This window comes from Ixodes scapularis, unplaced genomic scaffold, assembly GCF_016920785.2.
Source record: "Ixodes scapularis isolate PalLabHiFi unplaced genomic scaffold, ASM1692078v2 PGA_scaffold0__279_contigs__length_252992795, whole genome shotgun sequence".
NCBI lineage: Eukaryota > Metazoa > Arthropoda > Arachnida > Ixodida > Ixodidae > Ixodes > Ixodes scapularis.
The window spans coordinates 240678654-240699321 of record NW_024609835.1 but is presented as its reverse complement, the minus strand read 5'-3'; the positions used below and the strand labels follow the sequence as shown (position 1 = coordinate 240699321).

The following is a 20668-nucleotide window of genomic DNA, read 5'->3' as shown; positions in this document are numbered from 1 at the left end:
GTATCCAGCAGCGTTTATTGAGTACCAGGGGTCCCCAACAAGACACTGCGGTCAAGCGAGCCGCGAACACAGTGTGCCCGCATCGCACGCGGACCTGAGAGCCAAAGGGGTCATTGCGAGCGGAGTCATTGCCGGTCGGGCACGCTCACGCCGCGACTCGACCCGACGCCCGGAGTCCAATCCAGGACCCCCCGACCACACGGTCGTCCACTCGGAGGGCAAGCCCGACTCTCTCTCGCGCGGTCTCGCTGTTCCCCCGAAATCGGGGTGAGGTGAGGTAGACGTTATTGGGTCCAGGACTGTTAGATTCCCTTCGTCAAGGGTCTCTCTTAGGGAGAGACCCTTGACGAAGCGATCCCCTCGGTCGACAGACAAGACGCGATGTTCCCGGCGGCGTCCGAGGCCAGCTGGACTAGAATTTTCTGAGTCGTGGGGTCAGGATCCCGCAGGAAGGATTCCCAGGCGCCTGGTTGCCTGGCTTGCTTGATGAACTCCTTATTCTTCGAATGAAGAAGCAGCTCCGGACACCAGCAGAGTATATGGTGGAGTGTGGCGATCTCGCCACAGTTCCTGCAAGACGGGTCGTAGGTATCTGGGTACCACGAGTGCAACTGCGCCGGGTTGAGGAAGGTCTCCGTCTGGACTTGACGGAGGATGGTGGATTCTGCCTTGTTGAGAGTGCTGTGAGCCTCTGGGTAGGCTCGGCGTCCTACTCGGTAGTGGTCCAGCACCCCCTTAAAGGTGTAGAGGTTGTCGTGGTTCCACGTGGCGAAGGTCGAGTGCTCACTTGGTGTGCTAGCCCGGTTGGTAAGAGCGCAGGCTGCACTGTGAGCACTCTCGTTGCCTGGGAGTGACGCATGGGCTGGAGACCACAGTATGCGGACTGGGTGGTCAATCAGACGATGACCAGTGGCGATCTTGAGGGCTTTGTCAGAGATGTGACCACGCATGTACTGGCGGATGGCCATCTGGGAGTCACTGACGATGACTTTCGTGGTGCTAAGGGTGAGGGCCAAGGCGATGGCTGCCTCCTCTGCCTCTGCACTGTTGCTGGTGTACATGCTGCCTGCCGTGATGATTTGGCCGGAGCGATTCGTAACTGCAAGGGTCATTCGACCCCTGTCAGCTGAGGCTGCGTCGACATAGGTCACCTCGGAGTCGTCGTAGCCTTGCTGTAGAGTGTTCTCCAGAGCCTTCACTCTGGCCATGCGTCTGCCTGCGTCGTGCACTGGATGCATGTGACGAGGCAGAAGTGAAATCTTTAGTTGCTCGCGTAGCTCGTTTGGAAGCCAGCCTCGCGTACTGTGCCCTGTTGGGTGGTAGTTGATGCCCAAAGATGTGAGGATGGTTCTTCCCGCTGTGGTCAGAGATAGCCTTTCGTAGTGGGCTATCCTCTGTGCCTCAATGATTTCCGAGAGGGTGTTGTGAAGCCCAAGCTTCTCGAGTCGCTTGGTCTCTGTTGAAGGTGTTAGGTGAAGCGCTTTCTTGTATACGCAGCGGATGATGCGATCGATGGCATCCCTCTCCGTGAGTGTCAAGTCCAGGAAGGGTGCAATGTAGGCAATCCGGCTAATCACGAAGGCTTTGATGAGGCGAATGACATTCTGCTCTTTCATCCCGTACCGTTTTCCGGCGATTCTTGCTATGAGTCTTCCTACTTTCTGTGTGTGGTTACGGAGGACTCCGATGCTGTATGTGTTCTTGCCATCCTCTTGCAACCACAGACCGAGTATCCGAAGTCGCCGGACCCGAGGGACGTCTTTGCCTCCGACCTGCAGTATGATGCCTGAGGGAGTTTTTACCGTGGTGCCGGCCATGAGTAGCAACTCCGACTTTTCCTGAGAGCAGGCTAGTCCGCGCTCCTTTGCGTAGGCTTCCACGATGCATATAGCTTCTTGCAGCGAGTCTTGGATGGCGCCATCGCTTCCTCCTACCATCCACAGAGTGACATCGTCTGCGTATATGCTGTGGTGAAGGTTTGGGATACCTTGTAGTTTCGTCGGTAAATCTTTCATGGCGATATTGAAGAGAAACGGAGAGAGCACTGCTCCTTGCGGTGTTCCGACTCCGCCCAGAGTTTGCAGGTCAGATTGGAAACCGCCGATCGAGACCTGCACCTGCCTACTTGATAGGAAGTTCTGTATGTATTTGAAGATGCGCTCGCCCACATCAATGGAGTTTAGCCCACGGAGGATGGCTGCGTGGCTGACATTGTCGAATGCTTTGGAGATGTCCAGCCCGAGTATGGCTCTGGTGTCCCTTTTGGGTGCGTATTCCCTTGCCATAATCTGATGATACAGTCGGAGCATCACGTCCTGCGTCGAGAGCTTGGGTCTGAACCCGACCATCGTGTCCGCGAAGACTTCGTTGGCCTCTGCGTACCTGTAAAGGCGATTGAGTACGACATGCTCCAAGACCTTCCCGAGACAGGACGTGAGCGAAATGGGGCGCAGGGCTTCCAGTTGAAGTTTTTTCCCAGGCTTGTGTGTAAACACCATCTTCGCAGTCTTCCAGGATTCTGGGATTTCTCCTTTTTGCCAGCAGACGTTGAAGTATGATGTTAGCCGGTCAATCTCTCTGTCATCCAAGTGCCGCAGTAGCTTGTTTGAGACTCCATCAGGTCCTGGAGCGGAGCGGGTCTTGAGCTCTCGGATCGCAGCCATGACTTCGAAGGGTCGGAATTCTTCGTCTAGCGTAAGGTTTGGCTGGCCCGTGTATTCCATCGCAGGTGTTGGCGGAGCTCGTCCGATATACTTGTTTTGTACTTCTTGGACAAGCTCGTTTCCATCTCCCTTGAATGAGCTCAAGATACACTCCATCTGATCTCGAACTGTGGTTCGGCTTTGTCCGGGGTCGAGGAGATGTCGACGGATGTTCCACGTCTTTGGAGTGTTGGGAGCTCCTTCGAACTCGTTGCAGGTGTCTTCCCATTGCTTAGTTGTGAGATAGGTGGCGTGACTCTCGATGGTCTTGTACAATGTTGCGATTCGCTTGCGTAGCCGACGATTTCCTTTCTTTCGCCTTAAGCGTGCCTCAAGGTTTGTCTTCATTTCCCATAGGTGCAGGAGCCGGCTGTCCGCCGCGGTCAGATTTGCCTCCTCGGGAATGTTTCTTGTGGCTGAGGCTTCAACTTCTCTGATGCCTGCGGTCCACTGATCCAGGTCCTTAGACGCGCGGAGGAGTGCGAGAGAGTAGGTCAGCATGGTGACGTAGTCTCTCTGACACGATGCGGAGCGACCGGGCTCGAAGTCAGACGGCTTCGCCCGGAACGTCCGCGGCTCACGCCTTCTCGGGGGAGGGAAACCAGTGGCTCCCACAGGCTATATTGTAATTATTTAACGCTACTTTTACCGTTCGATAAAAGTATAAGTGACCGTTACTTCCAAAAGTAATTCGTTACTTCCAACATCGTTGTCCTCGGAAAAAAAAAGTGTCATTCGAGTATTTATTGTTGCCTAAAGTAACACTTCATTCCCTTTGGGTGTCTTGAGTTGGATATTTATTCTTTCAACTGAGGCGCTGGATGGGAGTGCAATATTGTGCCTCATGATGCAGTGCATTGTTTTTTGCAGCGAAGCGAAGAATGCGCTTTTTACCCTGCAGGGAAAGAGCAAAGCGTCCTAGAAGCCGATGCTTTATGCTATTGAAATCACTGATATGTAAAATTCGTCATACAACCTGCCAAACCTGGAATAAGAATCGATTTATGTACCTCTAACTATGCCAGCCGGTGGAACATGATAATTTAATTATAAATACTGTTGACATTCATCTTCTCTTGGCTCGTGCAGGTGAAGCCTCGGTTGAGACGTTGGTGAACAATAGGATAACATTTTATATGGTGAATTCCACTGGTAGATTCGAAGCGCTTTCCAAAATCCGCGAGGGAGGCAAAATTCCTCTCCGTGGAACCCGCTCCGAATCGACGAGCGGAAGATGGGTTCGCATTTTCGGAGCGACCCACCGACCCGGTCGGAGGTTCAAAAAGGCCACTGCTCAAACTTGACAAGCCGACCAACGCCTCAGCCGACTGATCTTTCTGACGACCAGTGACAAATTTCACTGCTTAGCCGCAGAAATTACACGCGACACAGGCCAGGCAAAAATACATGCAACACGGAGCCCATGTCACAAATAGCGAGGAAGGCGTGGCAAGTTCGCAGTATACTGAGTTACGGGTTTCAGTTGAGCCAGTTGGTGCATGTTACTTGGACTGGGGCCAGCTGAACTTAGAGGAGAGATGAAGCGTGAGAAACAGGGACAGAAAAAGACATAGACACTCCGCTGGACTACCAACTACGGTTTGAATTCTTCTTTTTTTTTTTTTCTTTCCTCCCGTGATCCTCTGCTGCTTTTGTTTTCGAAATTCTTGCTTTCTTATCTTTTTCTTCTTCTTTTCGTTTTCGTTTCTGGAGCTCAATGTTTAAAGGACATTTGGACGCCTGCGGGGCGGAAAGCACCGCAAAAATTGCTTCTCTTTGGTGCTAAGCTTGATTGATGGCTCGCTGACGCATGTCGCTTGGTTCCCCTCTATGGCCATGGTCTCTATCATTTCCCGAGCATACGTGTTTTTGCTTCTTGCTATGATGGTAATATTGTTGAGCTCTGCACTGCATCTGCACGAGCGGCAGTGCGCTGGTAGATGGCCTGCCGTTGTTCCTTTAACCGATGCTGCATGCTCTCTCATCCTTTTGTTTACGCATCTGCCCGTCTGGCCGATATAACATTTTCGACATGATAGGGGAATATGGTAAACGACCCCGGTCTCGCATGGGGCATACTGTGTCTTGTGCGAAACATTGCAGATTTGTTTTTTCTGGTTGGTGTCTTCATTTACTTTTCTGCACATGGAGTATGCTTTGTTTGGGGCAGAGCACACGACCCTTATGTCCTGCCTTGCGGCTATCTTCTTTAGTTTGTGCGTTATTCCATGGACATAAGGTAATACTGCGATTTTCTGTTTTTCTTTTGCCTTCGTAGTTTCTTCTGGATGAGTTGACCTCCGCCTGAGTTTTCTGCAGATGTTCTCGCATACGCATATCAATAGGTCATTTGGATACCCATATTCACGTAATCGGGAAATTTGTTTTTGAAAACTCGCCTCGATTGCGTGATGACATGATTTGTTCAGAGCCGTTGCAAGGGCGGTGATGGCAACACTTCGCTTGATGGTCTTAGAATGTTCAGATGCAAATGGCAAAAACCCTTTGTTCGACCTGGGTTCATCTCCAGCATACATGGCCATGGCCATGTATATGACCATGGTACACATGGTATACCATGGTATATGGTATATGGTATATGGTACATGGTATATGGTATATGGTATATATGGTATGGTATATATGGTATATACCATAGTATGGTATATATGGTATGGTAAGGTATAGTATGGTATATATGGTATGGTATGGTATAGTATAGTATAGTATGGTATAGTATAGTATAGTATAGTATAGTATAGTATAGTATGGTATGGTATATATGGTATATATGGTATATATATGGTATATGGTATATACCATGGTATATATATATGGTATATACATACCATGACCATGGTATACCATGGTATATGATATACATGACCATGGCCATAGAGGGGAACCAAGCGACATGCGTCAGCGAGCCATCAATCAAGCTTAGCACCAAAGAGAAGCAATTTTTGCGGTGCTTTCCGCCCCGCAGGCGTCCAAATGTCTTTTAAACATTGAGCTCCAGAAACGAAAACGAAAAGAAGAAGAAAAAATTAAGAAAGCAAGAATTTCGAAAAACAAAAGCAGCAGAGGATCACGGGAGGAAAGAAAAAGAAAAAGAAGAATTAAAACCGTAGTTGGTAGTCCAGCGGAGTGTCTATGTCTTTTTCTGTCCCTGTTTCTCACGCTTCATCCCTCCTCTAAGTTCAGCTGGCCCCAGTCCAAGTCGCAGTATACCTTTCGGCCGCATCGAAATGGCGAGGCACGAACAGCGATGTCCATCGGTGCAGTTCAGATTGCTGGTACGACTTTAATAAACACAAAGAGGAAACCAACCATCACTTGCACGGTCGTTGCCTAATCTGTTCTTGCTTTATTATGGCGAAGCTGTTTATGGCTTGGGTCCCATGGATTTTTCGGGTGCGGCAACACAGATGACGTCACGGCTTCGCGACGTCAAGTGATACCACGACTTTGTGTCAAGGGATGTGAAGTGCTCTGCTAAATTTAGCAGGGAAATTGACGTTCCGTGACCTCAACACCAATGCAGTTTCCTTGCTAAATCTAGCGGTAAAATTTCCCCGCCAAATTTAGCGGGGAAATTTCCCAGATAAATTTGGTGGAAAAAAAAAGGCATCACGACTTTGTGTTACGTGGCACGCAGCAGCAGGCACGCAAGCAGGGCTCCAAGCCCTGCTTGCGTGCCTAGTTTCCTTTCCTTCTGCCGGGTGGCGGTCCAGTCACGCGTGTCTAGCTTCCCACGGCTCCTCGGGACGGCGCTAGTCCTCGAAATGTATGTGAGTACTTTTCGTCACGATGACCACCGATCAAAACAATAAATGTGTTCGCACCTTTGTTCAGAATTCAGTGTCACGTCTGTGTCGTGTGTTTAAGAGCTTGGCTGGTTATCCACCCTCGCAGAGTGCAATGGCTCCCCATTTTTCACCGGAAAACGCCGGCGGCATGCAGTGTAAAAAGGTAAACACTGTACAATGAACAGGCCTAAACTTGCACCTGCATCCGGACTTTCTGTTGATCTTTTTCTCCTTCTTCTTGTCACGATCAAAGATCGTCCGCGCTTACGATTTGCCACGCTCCAGTCCCGGCTTTGTATTCCTGATCTACGCCAGGTAGAAGCGTTCGAGCCGTCACAGACTCCCGCAAGCAAACGAAGCGTCCGAACAGATCCAACTCAACGGCGGTCTTGCGACCTCATCGCGCATGCCCAACGCCGAGTTAAGGGAAATGACGTTGCGCAGAGAAATTATCGTAAGGGAGCAGGTGAGCTGGTGAATATTAACCACGTTGGATTAACCCGAGACTGGGGTAGAGAAGAAATATCAAATCGTTGAGACGTCGTCCTGTCTGTTTTCTATTTCTTCTACGCTTTGATGTTTCTTCTCTACTCCCGTCACAAGTTAATCGAACGTGGTGACGTAGCGCGCTTCTGTCAAGTTGCGCCAAGATCTCTGAAATCCCGCGGACCAAGCTCCGCGGTGTTGGAGGCGCTCCACAGTGCGGGTGCTGCTAGAGATCTGCGAGCGGAATATGCGCGCTCCGAATAGATCGCTTTTGGAGCACTCGAGATCTGCAAGCGGAATTTATCATTCGATATAAAATTAAGTTATAAAAAACAAACACACCAGGACACTCCTAAAAACAGTATGAACGTCGGCTAAATGAAGACAATGCAAACGCACGTTGAGGTACCATTTCTTGATTCCGTACAAAAACGCACGGAGCACGTGCCGACAGTGCTACAACCCTGCGTTCCTCAGATAGGCGCCCGCTGAGGCAATGTGTGGCGTGAATGGCAAAAAGTTTGTCCCCATTCACAAAATTTACTGCCCCCCCCCCCCCCCCACAAGTCTGGGGGACAAAGAGGACGCGGATACAGACAGACTACGTTACCACACTTTGTACATACACAGATCTCTTTCTCCCTATATATATATATATATATATATATATATATACCGCTATCGCTTGTGCAGGAAACGTAAAAAACACTTTCCTAATATAGACGTTTACACTGTTAACAAAAATCGCTGTCCACACTAGCTAATACCCCTGTCAGACGGGAAAGTAAATGTCATTTTGATCGAATGTCCTTCATTGCTCGGCGAATCAGCTCGTGATCCTGGTTCTGCACGTGGCGAGTGCACGCGCAGCATGGCATATTAAAGACGCGGATTGGCCGAGTTGTAATGTCATTTTGCTTAAATGTCATTTAACGTGCCCGTCTGACAGGGGTATAAATCAGAGTCCAGCCAGCGCTTGTGTGCAATAGACCATTTGCTATATTACCCAAGCATGTAGGAAATGCAGGGATTGGTGTTCCACGCGCTGCACGCGGACGCCTTCCCGGTATAAAAGATTCGAAGTAAATAACCCAAATTCGGCGTTGACGAACGCGCGTGCACGCGCGTTCGTCAACGCCAAATTTGTTTTAGTTTTTTGCTTTAGAAAAATTACTACTGCTGAGGCTAGTACGTGCGGCGCGTGGAACACCAATCCCTGCATTCTCCTTGATGCTTGGGTAATATTGCAATAGGTCTATTGCGTACAGCGGGAAAGTGCGCGTGCATAACACACAAACACAGCAATGAACGCGCCCTCAAACTCTTTTATGGAAAGATGTACTAGCGATGTGCGCGACCAAAAGCGTCGCTGCAGTCAGCTTTCCACGCTTTCCACGACTGGCCAAACCATGAGCATATGAGCATTGTCAGATTGTCAACTTTGACGGTGTTAGTTTCGGATTGCGATGGCTCCTCGCTTCCACTGTGCTTTTCAAACACACCACCAAACTCGTCGTCGCACCTGATATAAGTAGCCAGGGTAACAACTGGTGGGGCGTCACGGCGAGGCAAATCCCAGTCGTGACGTCTCGGATGGAAACCATAAGAGGGCGCACCGAAACATCTCGGCGCTAATGAGGCGCAAAAGAGCGGATTACACACACAAAGCAGCTGATGGATGCTACAAACATGGGTAAATATGCAAAAAAAAAAAAAAGGAAGAAAAATTCGAGAAGACATTTAAAGTTGTTCACGTGTAAGAATGCGAAAGTATTGGTTACACGCAGCGGGCATTCCTACCAGCAGCGCGCAACGCCTTCCTTGTCGCACTGCGCTCCGGCGGGGACATCGCGCTCCCCACTGCTCAGGCGTGGCGACCTAAGGTAGCAATTACAGGAGTGATGTGATCACTCTGGGAAGTAGTAGAATTCCTTGTGCCGTAACTATTTTCTCCTCTCCTTCCCAACGTCATCCTCTGTTTCGACGCCCTTCCTACCTAGGAATCTTTGAACTTAGTCTTGGACAGGGGGAGGTCTACTAAAATTGGTGGACTGAGCTGGTGGCAACGTTACTAAAACACTCAGTTGGGAAATTCGCCATCAAAACTTGGGCCGCTGGCGTCCACCGAGACCGAGCTAATACGACAACAGCGCCACTCTTTATCATTTGTCTGTACTGTGGTCACCTTGAGCTTTTAGAAAGCATGTTTTTGCTTAAAGACAGACGGAAAAGACTCTTTTTTGTATGAAATTTATTGAAGTTTTGTACAAAATGAAGGGCGCGTGATGTTCCTAAAATACCATGCCTCAGCGGTGCTTTCAGGTAGCGCGTCCCGACCTAGGTGCATTTTAACTTCGGTAGTAAGACGCGGCGCGTCCGCTGGGGAGACGGGGGTGGCACCCCAGTAACCTCTTCGGCTGTATCTGTTTCGGCGCCAAAATGGCCGATTACAGCCAAAATAGACGTCACGTGCAGTTCCTGGAGTGGCCACTGCGGAAGAAATGGCGACGTTGCGTTCGTCATTAGCTGGGTCCTCGAGGACAGATCGGGGAGGCTTTTAAAGAGCAGTCTCTACGGCAGTTCCCCAACTGAGTGTTTTAGTAACGTTGGCTGGTGGATAGTTTGTGATCCGATGCTTCTAATAATAAAATAATAGACAGTAGAGCAGATTCGGTGTCAAACCTTAAAAAAAAAAATTTTCTTTAATATAAAGTAATTAAAAAAGCAACGGCTACGTTCTCGAGTAAATGGCAATTACTTTCTCCTCTCGAGTAATCAAAAAATTAAATTTAATATTTTTCTAACGCAAAGTAATATAATTGTAATCGTTTATATTCTTGAACTTATCGGTACAAAACTGAGTTTTGGTTACGTGTTGAGGAGCAAGGCAATCGATTCACGATGAAGCTTCGATCTGTTAGAAGTCGCGTGGAAATGTTGTTGAATGATATATATATATATATATATATATATATATATATATATATATTAATATGACGGCGAGTCAGCGTCTGGTTTAGAACTTGCGACGTGGAGCACAATAGGCGCCACAAAGTCTGGTGGTTGCCTCTCTCAAATGAACCAAGAGACAAGTTCTTGGTTTTCAATTGATCTAAAAGAAAACGAACAACCAATGTTTATGAAGCCTAGAAGTTGAGAAGACACCGTTCTATGTCTAGCATATTGTTGCCTGTCCTTCCCGCCCTAAATATTTTAGGTTGCTTCGCACCGATTTTAGTTAGATATTTAACATGACGGGGCAAAAAAAAAAAAAAAAAATTTGTTAACAAAAGCAAGTTTTTTTTTTTTTTTTTTTTGCTTCAGAAAATGCACCGATAAGCTTAATCTCGCTCTCGTGCAACGCGTGGAAAGGTGTTTTTTGTTTTGTTTTGTTTACAGCGAAGTTGTGTATGACTTGGTGGGAAATTTCCGGCTCCGTCGACAGAGCAGTAGTCCACAGATAAAATAGTAGAAAGAAAACCCACGCCCGCGCCTTATCTCTTATCATAAGGCTTGGACACTTGTTTCAATGAGAAAACCACCAAATAAGTGCCAACACCAAGGTATAAGCCGAGGAGCCCGCAATCTGACGGAGGCTTATTGCGGAGAAGGCGTCGTGTAAACGAGGTTTCGGTTGCTCGTCAAAAGATCTCCAGGTGGTCCAAATAAATCCTTAGTTCTCCGTTGGGGCGTGCCAGATGCCCGTCGTTGGTTTGGCACGTGAAACCCCTAAATTTGACTTAAAACTACGTCATAGATGATGAGCACGTAGCGTTCCCCCGTATGAGTTTATTTATTTATTTATCTCAAATAGCCTCAAGGCCAGAGGCATTACAGAGGGGAGTGGGGGTTAGTAAGGCGACTAAATATAACGCTCCGAAACAAGGTGTTGTCGCTGATGGTGACTATATTATCCGGAAGGTCGTTGCGGCTCACAATGGCGCTCGAAAGGGCAGAATGAAGGCAAGCCGTCGAGTTGCATTTGGGCCGGGCTATCTTGCAGGGATGATCAAACCTCGGAGAGACGTAAGTTGGCGGGTGAAGCAGGGAATGATGTAAGGTTGGGAAGAAATCTTGTGCAGAAGACAAAGAGGGGAAATGATACGACGAACAGAAAGTTTGGGGATTTCAAGCTGGGCTTTCATGGCAGACACACTGGAGAAACGCGTGTGATAAGACAGGATGAAACGAACGGCGCAATTCTGGACGGACTCAATTCTGTTTGCTAAAATTAGTTGAGGAGGACTCCAGATCGAAGATGCATATTCTAGTTTAGGGCGGACAAGGGTAGTATAGAGAAGACGTTTAGGACAGGAGATGCAGACTTAAACTTGCGGCGTAAATATCCTAAACTGTGGTTAGCCCATGCTATGATAGTATTAATATGAGTATGCCAGGACAGATCAGAAGTTATGTGAACACCTAGATACTTATACTCATTAGTATAAGTAAGGGCTGCAGCGTGTATAGTGAGGCACTGCTGGGGTCAAGATGGAGAACGGGAAAAACACATGCATTTACATTTATCAATGTTAAGAGTCATCTGCCACGTAATGCACCAGTGGACTATTTTAACAATGTCTGTTTGTAATGTTAGGGTGTCATCGGGGGCTGTTATTTTTCTGTACACAACACAATCATCAGCGAAGAGACAAAGAGAGGAAAGAATATGAAGTGGGAGATTAATTATGTATATCAGGAAAAGGAGAGGCCCAAGGACAGTTCCTTGAGGGACGCCAGAAGTAACAGGAATGGCAGTGGAAGTTGTGTTGTTAGCATAAACAGACTGAGAACGATCAGATAGGAGAGGAATAATTCACGTAAGTACTTGAGGGTCAATGCTTAACGCAGATAATTTATATAATAAAAGGTTATGTGGGACTTTATGAAAAGCTTTGGCAAAATCGAGAAACGCGTGAGTAGGATATCCGGAGTCAATGTTCTGAAAGAGGTCGTTAGTAAGGCAGGTAAGTTGGGTCTCACAGGGTAGGGACTTGCGAAAACCATGCTGAGAGCTGCAGAAAAAGGTGTTGAATCTAGGAAGGTATGAAGATGTTTAGCGATGATATGCTCCAAAATTTTAGAAGATATGCAAGTTAGGGAAATCGGCCTATAGTTGAGAGGGGGTACTTCAGCGCCACCTTTGTGAACCAGGACGACCTTGCCGAATTTCCAAACGTTAAATACCTCCCCCGTCTCCAGCTATTGTTGGAAAATTCTGGTAAGAAAAAGGGCAGATGTCAGCTTTGTGCTACGAAGTACTTTAGAATTTATATTATCGAAGCCGCAGGACGATAATATTTTTAAAGAATCAACGATTTTAACCGTTTCCATAGAATTTACTGTATTTGGGTTCATTGGGAAGTAATCACATGAGAAGAGGGAGGCATGATTAATATAAGTAGGATCGGTAAAAACATTTGAAAAAACATTATTAAAAAGGGATGCACACTCGCTATCCGGAATGGGAGTGCCAGAGTCGTTATTTAGCATAAAAAATAATGCGGTTTAGGATTCACAACAGACCAGAATCGGCGAGGGTTACTTTGTAAAATACTAGGCAGTGTATCAGAAAAAAACATATGTTTGCGCTCACGTAGCTCAATTTTATACTTATTGGTGCAATTATTATATCGCAACCGAGATTCAGGCGTGTTGACAGATTTGGCTGTACGAAAGAGTCGTTTCTTTTGGTTAGAAAGAAAACGGAGCGAACAAGTAAACCATAGGCTCGAGATATTAGATTTAATCAGAGCACACGGAACGTAGACTTTTATAAGGTCTAGCAACTGGCCACCAAATAAACACCAATTGTCATTAACACTTCTTGAATCAAAATTCTCAATATACAGGGGGAGGTAATCTGATAGACACGCCACAACTGAATCAAAATCGGCCTTATTGTACAAACAGTTTTGTTTTACAACACTCGCATACTGGGGGTTCGAACATCGAGAAAACAGTGTAATGCTTTGTGGTCGCCTAACCCATCTAGGCAGGGGATCGAATGAACCAATGCAGGGTTAACAGAAATAATTGAATCCAGGGTGCTGGAACAACTGCCTACAACTCTAATCGTGAAATGTACCAGCTGAGTGAGGTTAAACAACGAACACACAACTATAAATGCACGGGCGCCTGCTTCCCTAACAGCACTTGACGCAGTACCGATCTAATTTATACTGGGGAAGTCAAAATTCCCGAAGACAAACGTGTGGCAATTAGTTTAGGAGCATTACGAGACAGATAAGTTATCTTGTAAGCAATCAGTAAAACACGGCAGTGTGTCAGGGGGGCAACTGTAAACACCTTTCAATATTCTGTAAAAAGGAAACGCTAAACACCCCTAAACTGATTCCACCACACTTGGTACTGAGATAAGTTGGCTTGGAATGTCTTTCTTAACACTGATAAGGAAACCTCCACCACGCCGGCTTGTCCTGTCGCAACGATGAATGTTAAAGTCATGATTATCGCCTATAATTACACAATCACCTATATCAGGAGAAAGCCACGTTTCCGATATCAAAACAATACTTGCTTCACATGAGCTGGTTAAAGAACGCATATCATCTTGCTTGGGTAGAATATTTGTAGCATTTGCATAAGGAGCTTTGACGGTCGTGGATTTTGCTGTTACAGAGCAAGGCACGCGAACACTTGCAGTATTTTTATGAAAAACACTAATTCCCGTGGTGTTCGCAGTTACAGAGTCAGCCGAACAAGCACTTCCCGCGCAATCCTATCTAGTAAGGTCTCTAACAGATGTAGTTGTGGGGTCATAAAATAAAGACCTATCACCAATGTGCAGATTATCATAGCGTAGTTTGTACGGTTCCGATTGGGATTTTACAAACGTAAGGAGCCGGCTACGCGCTGCTCGCGTCGTCACAGAGAAGTCTTCAGACAAGGAAAACGGTGAGCCTTTAAATATAAATGCGCTCAGAAGGACTTGATTTTTCTTTTTAAATGAAGAAAGCATGACAATAACTGGCCTAGTCTCATTTGTATCGAACGTACCTATCCTGTGGGCGCGCTCAATGCAGGAGTCAACAAGAGTAATGTCGAAATGTTCACTAACACGACTAACAATCTCATGTTGAGATTCTAACCAGGTTTCACCCGCAGTATGGGGAAAACCATAAAATATAAGGTGTCACCGCTGTGAGCGATTTTCAGCGTCATCCAGACGAAATACCAAGGAAGACGTAGCGGCTGCCTGATCATTAACGATCCTGCTCAAATCGGCGACCTCTTTTTTTTATCAAGGTAACGGATGAAAGCTCACTTTCAATAGTAGCAACTCTTCTATCGAATGAAGCAATACTGTTGTTCAGAAGCCCTTGTTAATGGATAACAGTTTTGACATCAGTTCCAAGAACAACCTGCCGCTCCTCTCGTCTTGAAGGCCTAGCATCGAGTGACATAACGAGCGTGTGCACTGTAGCAAGTTGCATGCTTGCTGAGCGATCATAGGTCTTGGGTCGGGCTTAATGTCACCCGATAGTGACAGTAGGGACCAGATTACGCTCGCACAGTCACGAATAACATCCAAGAGAACCCGGGGGCACGGGAGCACAAGAAAGTAATCATTGCTACTTTTCGCTTTACGTAAAGGGTACCGTTTACATACCTGTACGAAAACAAACATATCGGGGTCAGAAAGTTCTGCCGGACGTACGCTGGCATACCCACTGAAGTGGCCGACCTCGCTGCAGTTCCTTTTATAGGGTGTCGAGAAGCACCAGGGGCATCTCGATTGCGTTGTTGCTGTCACGTAGTCAGCGATTGTTGCGCTCCGAAAGTTGATAGCCGTTGATATGCTCTGCGTTTTGCCGGTTGTAGATCCAAGAAACGGGAGAAGCTGTAGGGCTGCTACCGGCAGGCCGAGTGATTGAAGGCAGATGAGCGTGCATGCCAGCGGGAGCTGTACGAAAACAAACATATCGGCATCAGGAAGTTCTGACGGGCGTACGGTTGGTCAAGATTGCGGTTGTATAAGCTGCGCGGCAACGCCAGCCATACGAAGTCTTTCATATACAAAACAGTTTTGATACAGTACATTTACTTTTCTTTCGTCAATTATTTGGTATAGACGCTTTTGCTGTTTACAAATATGAACTGCCGCTTGCGTCCCAAGTCGGTCGCAACGTCTATGCAAGCCTATTGAGCTTGCTTATGTCACCAGTGCTAAAATTCATAAATGCTATACGAAAAACAAAGCTGGGGTTTCAACGAGGGTCCTTGGCTTAAAATATTACATTTTTTGGAGGAGGCAAGTTGGTTTACAAGAATACTCGAAACATTTTAACAGATCTCGCACTCCTTCGTTCTTTTGGTGTTAACCTGGTGAATTGGTGGTTAAACGTTTCACCTACACTTTAAGCAGCGGTGTTTAGGTGGCCTCGTTGCTATGGCAACTCGTCGTTCATCCTTTTTATAAACCGGAGGTTCTCTGGGACGTCAAAGTCTAAAGCACCACCTGGCTGCGTTTGCCAAAAAAAAAATGGTCTGTAATGCAGTGGCCAGTCATTGCAGGTGGTACCTCAGCTTCGCTGTCCAACCATCTTCACAGCGTGGATTGGAGCCTTATTCTTCTTTTTTTTTTTACACAAATACGACACCTAGCGGCGGACGAAGAAACTTTGGAAGAATTTGTTTTATTATTTTCGTAATGTTTTGCATTAATTGAATTATCATCATAATCTTAAAATGCAGGTCATTCACCCTCATTGGTGATAGACTGGTGGCAGCTGGTAAAAACACGTTTGCTCTACTGACGTCTAACTCCTGGTTAGCTCAGTTGGTAGGGCGCTCTAGTGGAAATGGAAAGGTCTCTGCTTCGATACCAGAACCAGGCGGATTTTTCCAGTCGCGCACCAGCCACCTAGCTGTGTTTGGAGATTTGTGTTTTTCATTTGTCCCATTAGTTCCCCTGCACCCGGGACTTTATCGTTATTTTTGTCATCTGTTTTAAAACCTCGTCTCAAAAAGAAAGTTCTGACAAAGTTAGCGTTTCGTAGAGGAATTCCAAACACAAGTCGCACCTTAGGGGTTCTGACGTGCCTCGGACAGTTAAATACTCGTGCACGCGCTCATCACTGTTCTCGGAAAGTGCCAATAAATAAAATTTAAACATGTTCTTTTCCCAACACCAATTTGTTTACGCTGTTTACGAGCACTGCTGTCGTTGCCCACACCAGGTGCTGTGGGCAATAGGTGCGCACATAAACGAGCTTAGCTCGGTGCGACATTTCGGGGGGGGGGGGGGGGACGATCGTTTAAATTTGATTAGAGGTCATTAAACACTTGTAACGGGAGAGTGAGGAACTTAGACATATTTAATGATTCCCCCGGCTCCATTTGACAAGGGCACAAACCTGGTACAAAGGTCATGTGACGTCAATTTCCCCCACGAAATTTGGTGGAGAAACTGAATTGATGTATATGGGTCTCGTGACGTGAGGTCACGTGACATCAATCTCGCCACCAAATGTAGTAGCGAAACTGAATTGGTTGGTGTATGGGTCGTGTGACTTAAAATTTACTGCGAATTTTAATGGGGAATCTGAATTGTTTTATAAGTAACGTGACTTCTATTTTTCCGCTACATTTAGCGGGGAAACTGAATTAGTCCGTAGGCCTCGTGATTTCAGCTCACGTGATATCAACTATGTCGTGTTACCGAGGGCTATGTAAAGAAGAGCCAAGACAAGAGGGACTAGAACACCGTCGGGTTTATCCCTCGCTCCTGCACACACTCGTCTTCTTTTCTCCCCACACGCATCCCAGACCGCGAGGCGTAGGGTGCCTTCATGTGCGCTTTGCTTGGGGTGATGACATCTCGCCATTTTGTTTCGAACGATTATTTTTATTTGTTGTTCTGAAGCGCGTGTCTTTGCCCGCGCTCGTGGCCTAGACTGTGCTACGGCGACATTTTGTTTCCTGCGATTTCTTTGTATTTTTTCTGTGAGCGCGTGCTGTCGCATCGGGTACTACAAACGATGGCATCACCTTAAACAGAAAGACATTGAGGCACACTAGCGAGGCGCTTTATATGACACCTACCCTTTCGAAGCATTATTGTCCGTAGCGGTCTGGTGGGCCTGATACCCTGCCGCTTCTTGTTACAGTTGCGGAGGTTTCGGTGCTTTGTTGCCCGACTGTCCGGTTGTGTACATCCGAAGTAGCAGGCTGCTGTTGCCCGACCGTCTGGTTGTCTACTTCCAAAAACGCGGGCTGCAGATGACGGCTTGTGCGTCTCACTGTGCCTTCACTTGTTTCCACCACGTATGACCGCGGCATTTCCGTCTGGCGGTGTATCCCTCCTTGAGAAGATGCGCCCGCGCGTATCCACACCTCTGACTGAGGAGGTATCGTACTGCGATCTCTTGTACGATGGCGTCGATTATAGTGCAAGGCTCCTCTTGTTTTTCGTTTGCCGTACTGTCGCCTATACTTGCGTACGTGGTGCCACCGAGGCGTCAGTGTATTTGGCGCTGTTGGAACAGTTGAACGTAACTTCCTCCTCATGAGGAGTTCCGCTGGAGAGAGACCTTCTGAGCCTGGAGTTGTTCTGTGGGCTAGAAGAGCCTGTGCTACATTGGGTGATTTGCTCAGAAGATTTTAGGCAGCTTGTACAGCTCGCTCAGCCTCTCCATTACTTTGAGCGTAGTAAGGGCTCGAAGTCACCAATTTGACTCCCCATTTGTTTGCAAACCGCCGAAAGTCGTTCCATCGAAACGGAGGGCCATTATCTGAGTGTATTACTTCTGGGCACCCATGTCTCGCAAATATCTGGCTGAACACTTTTGTTATGACTTCTGTGTTAGATCGTGAAAGTTCTTCCAGCTCTATGAACTTCGAGTAGTAGTCGCTGACTACTATGTACTTCTTTCCACTGAGCTCGAAAATGTCTGTTCCGAGTTCCTGCCAAGGGCGATCGGGTAAAGGAGTCTGAAGCAGAGGCTCTGTGGGTGGCCGTCGATGCTGAATGCAAGTTTTACACCGGCTGACGTAGTCCTGTATCTGTTTGCTGATTCCGGGCCACCACGCAGAATCTCTTGCTCGTGCTCTGCACCGAACGACCCCCTGATGACTAATGTGAAGTCGCTCTAGTACTTCTTTTTGGAGGCTCCGTGGGATTACAAGCCTATCATTGCGCATTAGTAGGCCTTGTGTAATGCTCAGCTCTGCAGAAAGGCTAGCAAATCCTTTCATATCCGTTTGAAGCGTTTCTCTCCCCGGGAACTCTTTTTTGCAGTACGTCATTACCGTTGCCGTGCATGGGTCTTTCTTTAGGTCGGACCTCAATCTGTCCAAAGATGAAACAGACGCCGGGAGTAGGTCGACCGTGAGCATTTCATACTCTCGGACTAGCGCTTCCGTAGAGTCTATCGGGTGTTCCATCATTCGTAGAGGTTTCCTGGACAGCACATTTGATGTGTACATATGCTTTCCCGGGACGTGTGATATCGTAAAGTCGTATTCAAAAGTGCGCATTCGCAACTGCTGTAATCTTGGCGTCATCTCGTCTAGACGTTTTGTTGACAACAACGGTACCAATGGCTTATGGTCCGTCTTGACATGAAACCCCTGACCTACCAAGTATGTGCGGAAATGTTCGCAAGCCCAAACGATCGCCAATGCTTCTTTTTCGACTTGCGCGTACTTCTGCTCCGTCGGAGTCAGTGCTCTCGAAGCGTACGCTACTGGACGCCTGATGCCGTCCTCATCCTCCTGGAGTAGCACCGCTCCCAGTTCATACGATGAAGCGTCAGCTGATAGTGTCCGGTGCGCGTCTGGGTCGTAGAACGTGAGGATTGGAGTCTTGCCGAACAAGTATTTGATCCTTTGAAATGCTTGTTCTTGGGCTTCACTCTAGAGCCAACTTGCATCTCCTTTCAGAAGATCTCGGCGCGGCTTGGTTTCTTCCGCCATGTTCGGTAGAAATTTTCCGAGGTGGTTCACCATCCCCAGAAATGACCGTAGCTCAACCAAGTTTGCGGGAGCTTCCATCTTGGCAATGGCTTCAGTTTTCTTGGGGTCAGGCGCAATACTTCTTGCGTCTATTATGTGTCCTAGAAACTTGATGCTGCTTTTGCCGAACTCGCACTTGTTCGTGTGTAAGGTCACTCCCGCTTCAAGAAGGCGGCGGAGCGTAAGTTCAAGATTTCGGTCATGTTCAGGCTTGTTTCGACCAAAAATTAAAATGTCATCCATGTGACACACTTGTCCCTGGATTCCTTCGAGGATCCGCAGCATTTCGCGCTGAAAGAATTCTGGCGCTGTCAATATCCCGAACGGGAGTAGCTTGAACTGGAACCGTTTCACTGGTGTAATAAATGTCGTCAGCTCTCTTGACTCTGGAGCCAGTGGTGCCGGCCAATATCCTGCATTCGCATCCAGCTTGCTGAAGACAGTCGCTCCTGCGAGTTTGGCTAAGTTTTCCTCCACCGTCGGCATGATGATTCGTTCCCGTATAATCTGTTGGTTTAACTGTGTATAGTCCACACAGATCCGGAGAGCTCCATCTTGCTTCTTGGCCGCCACCATGGGTGAGCACCAGACTGTGGCATGTTCCACTTTCTCGATGACGTCCATCTCTTGCATTCTTTTCAATTCCAGCTCTACACTGGGCAGAAGTGCGATGGGCACTCGTCGTGGGTACGTGATGGCGAAAGGCTTCGCATCTGAGTGAACGGAGATCGTATAAAGTACCTTCATCTTCCCCAGTCCTTGAAATAGAGACGGGTACTTGGTAAGTACGCGATCACGCTCCAGATCATTGTCAGCCTTGATTTCATTCAGGCTTGGCAGCACTTGCAGAGCCTGAATCGCCGGGAGACCGAGTAAAGGATGTCGGAGTCTTTCCGATACGTAGACAGTTTCACTCGTTGTTCTGCCGTTCCAAGTTATCGTCGCCTGGAACTTCCCGACTGTTGTCAACGGCGAGTCTCCTGCCCCCCGAAGATCTTCTCCGGCTGGCTTTAGCTTTGCCATCTCTCCGACCTTGTACTCGGTATGAGGAAAGGCGGTAACATCCGCCCCAGTGTCCACCTTGAATGTGATCTCCTGGTTGTTGACTTTCGCCTTGATGTACCGGGGATCTCCGTTATCTGCGTGTACCAGTGCACCCAGGAACACTTCGTTGAGACCTGGTTTGTGCACTTGTGACCTGGGAGACCCTGATGCAAGCTTGGAGATGCATACGCTCTCAAAGTGTCCTACCTTCTTGCAAGCGTTGCATTTCTTGTCTCTTGCGGCGCATTGTGATTTTTCATGTTTGCACAAACTGCCACACCATCGGCATTTCCACGCCGCACTGTTAGAATCTCCTTGCCGATGAAATGTACCCCGAGCGTGTGTGTCTTTTTTCTTGCCGTTATCTTTTGGGTATTTGTTTCGGAGCTCCTCGATTTCCCTGGACTCCGTCTTATCGCTGTGAAGCTCCGCTTGCTGTCGTTTCACTGTCTCGAAAGAACGTGCTGACGCTGTCACACTTTGAAGCGTGAGCTTGGCGTCGAGCTGGAGCTTTTCGCTCAGCTTCCTGTCCTGGAGACCTACGACGATGCGATCACGGATCAGCTCCTTGCGAAGTAGTCCATAGTCGCAGGAGTCCACTAAACTGTGTAAGGCCGTGATGAAGGCCTCCACTGTCTCGTGTGGTTC

At 47.6% G+C, this 20668-nt stretch overlaps 1 protein-coding gene across 1 annotated transcript; it reads right to left on the bottom strand.

Moving 5' to 3' along the window:
• Positions 1-329: 329 nt before the first annotated feature.
• On the bottom strand, positions 330-20267 carry LOC121838304. The gene is made up of 3 exons (XM_042294483.1): positions 20228-20267; positions 19774-20115; positions 330-1579 (listed from the first exon to the last, which is right to left on the bottom strand). Exons 1-3 carry the CDS (start codon positions 20265-20267, stop codon positions 330-332), a joined length of 1632 nt encoding a protein of 543 aa, XP_042150417.1.
• Between the last annotated feature and the right edge of the window lie 401 nt (positions 20268-20668).

Excerpts from the sequence above, each read along its gene's own strand:
- LOC121838304 (XM_042294483.1), bottom strand. The coding sequence starts at position 20,267 with ATGCGCCGCAAGAGACAAGAAATGCAACGCTTGCAAGAAG. Across the intron at positions 20,116-20,227 it reads AATGCAACGCTTGCAAGAAG|ATAACGGAGATCCCCGGTAC; the intron begins GTAGGACACTTT and ends TGGTACACGCAG. Across the intron at positions 1,580-19,773 it reads GGCTGACAATGATCTGGAGC|TCGTGATTAGCCGGATTGCC; the intron begins GTGATCGCGTAC and ends TCATCAAAGCCT.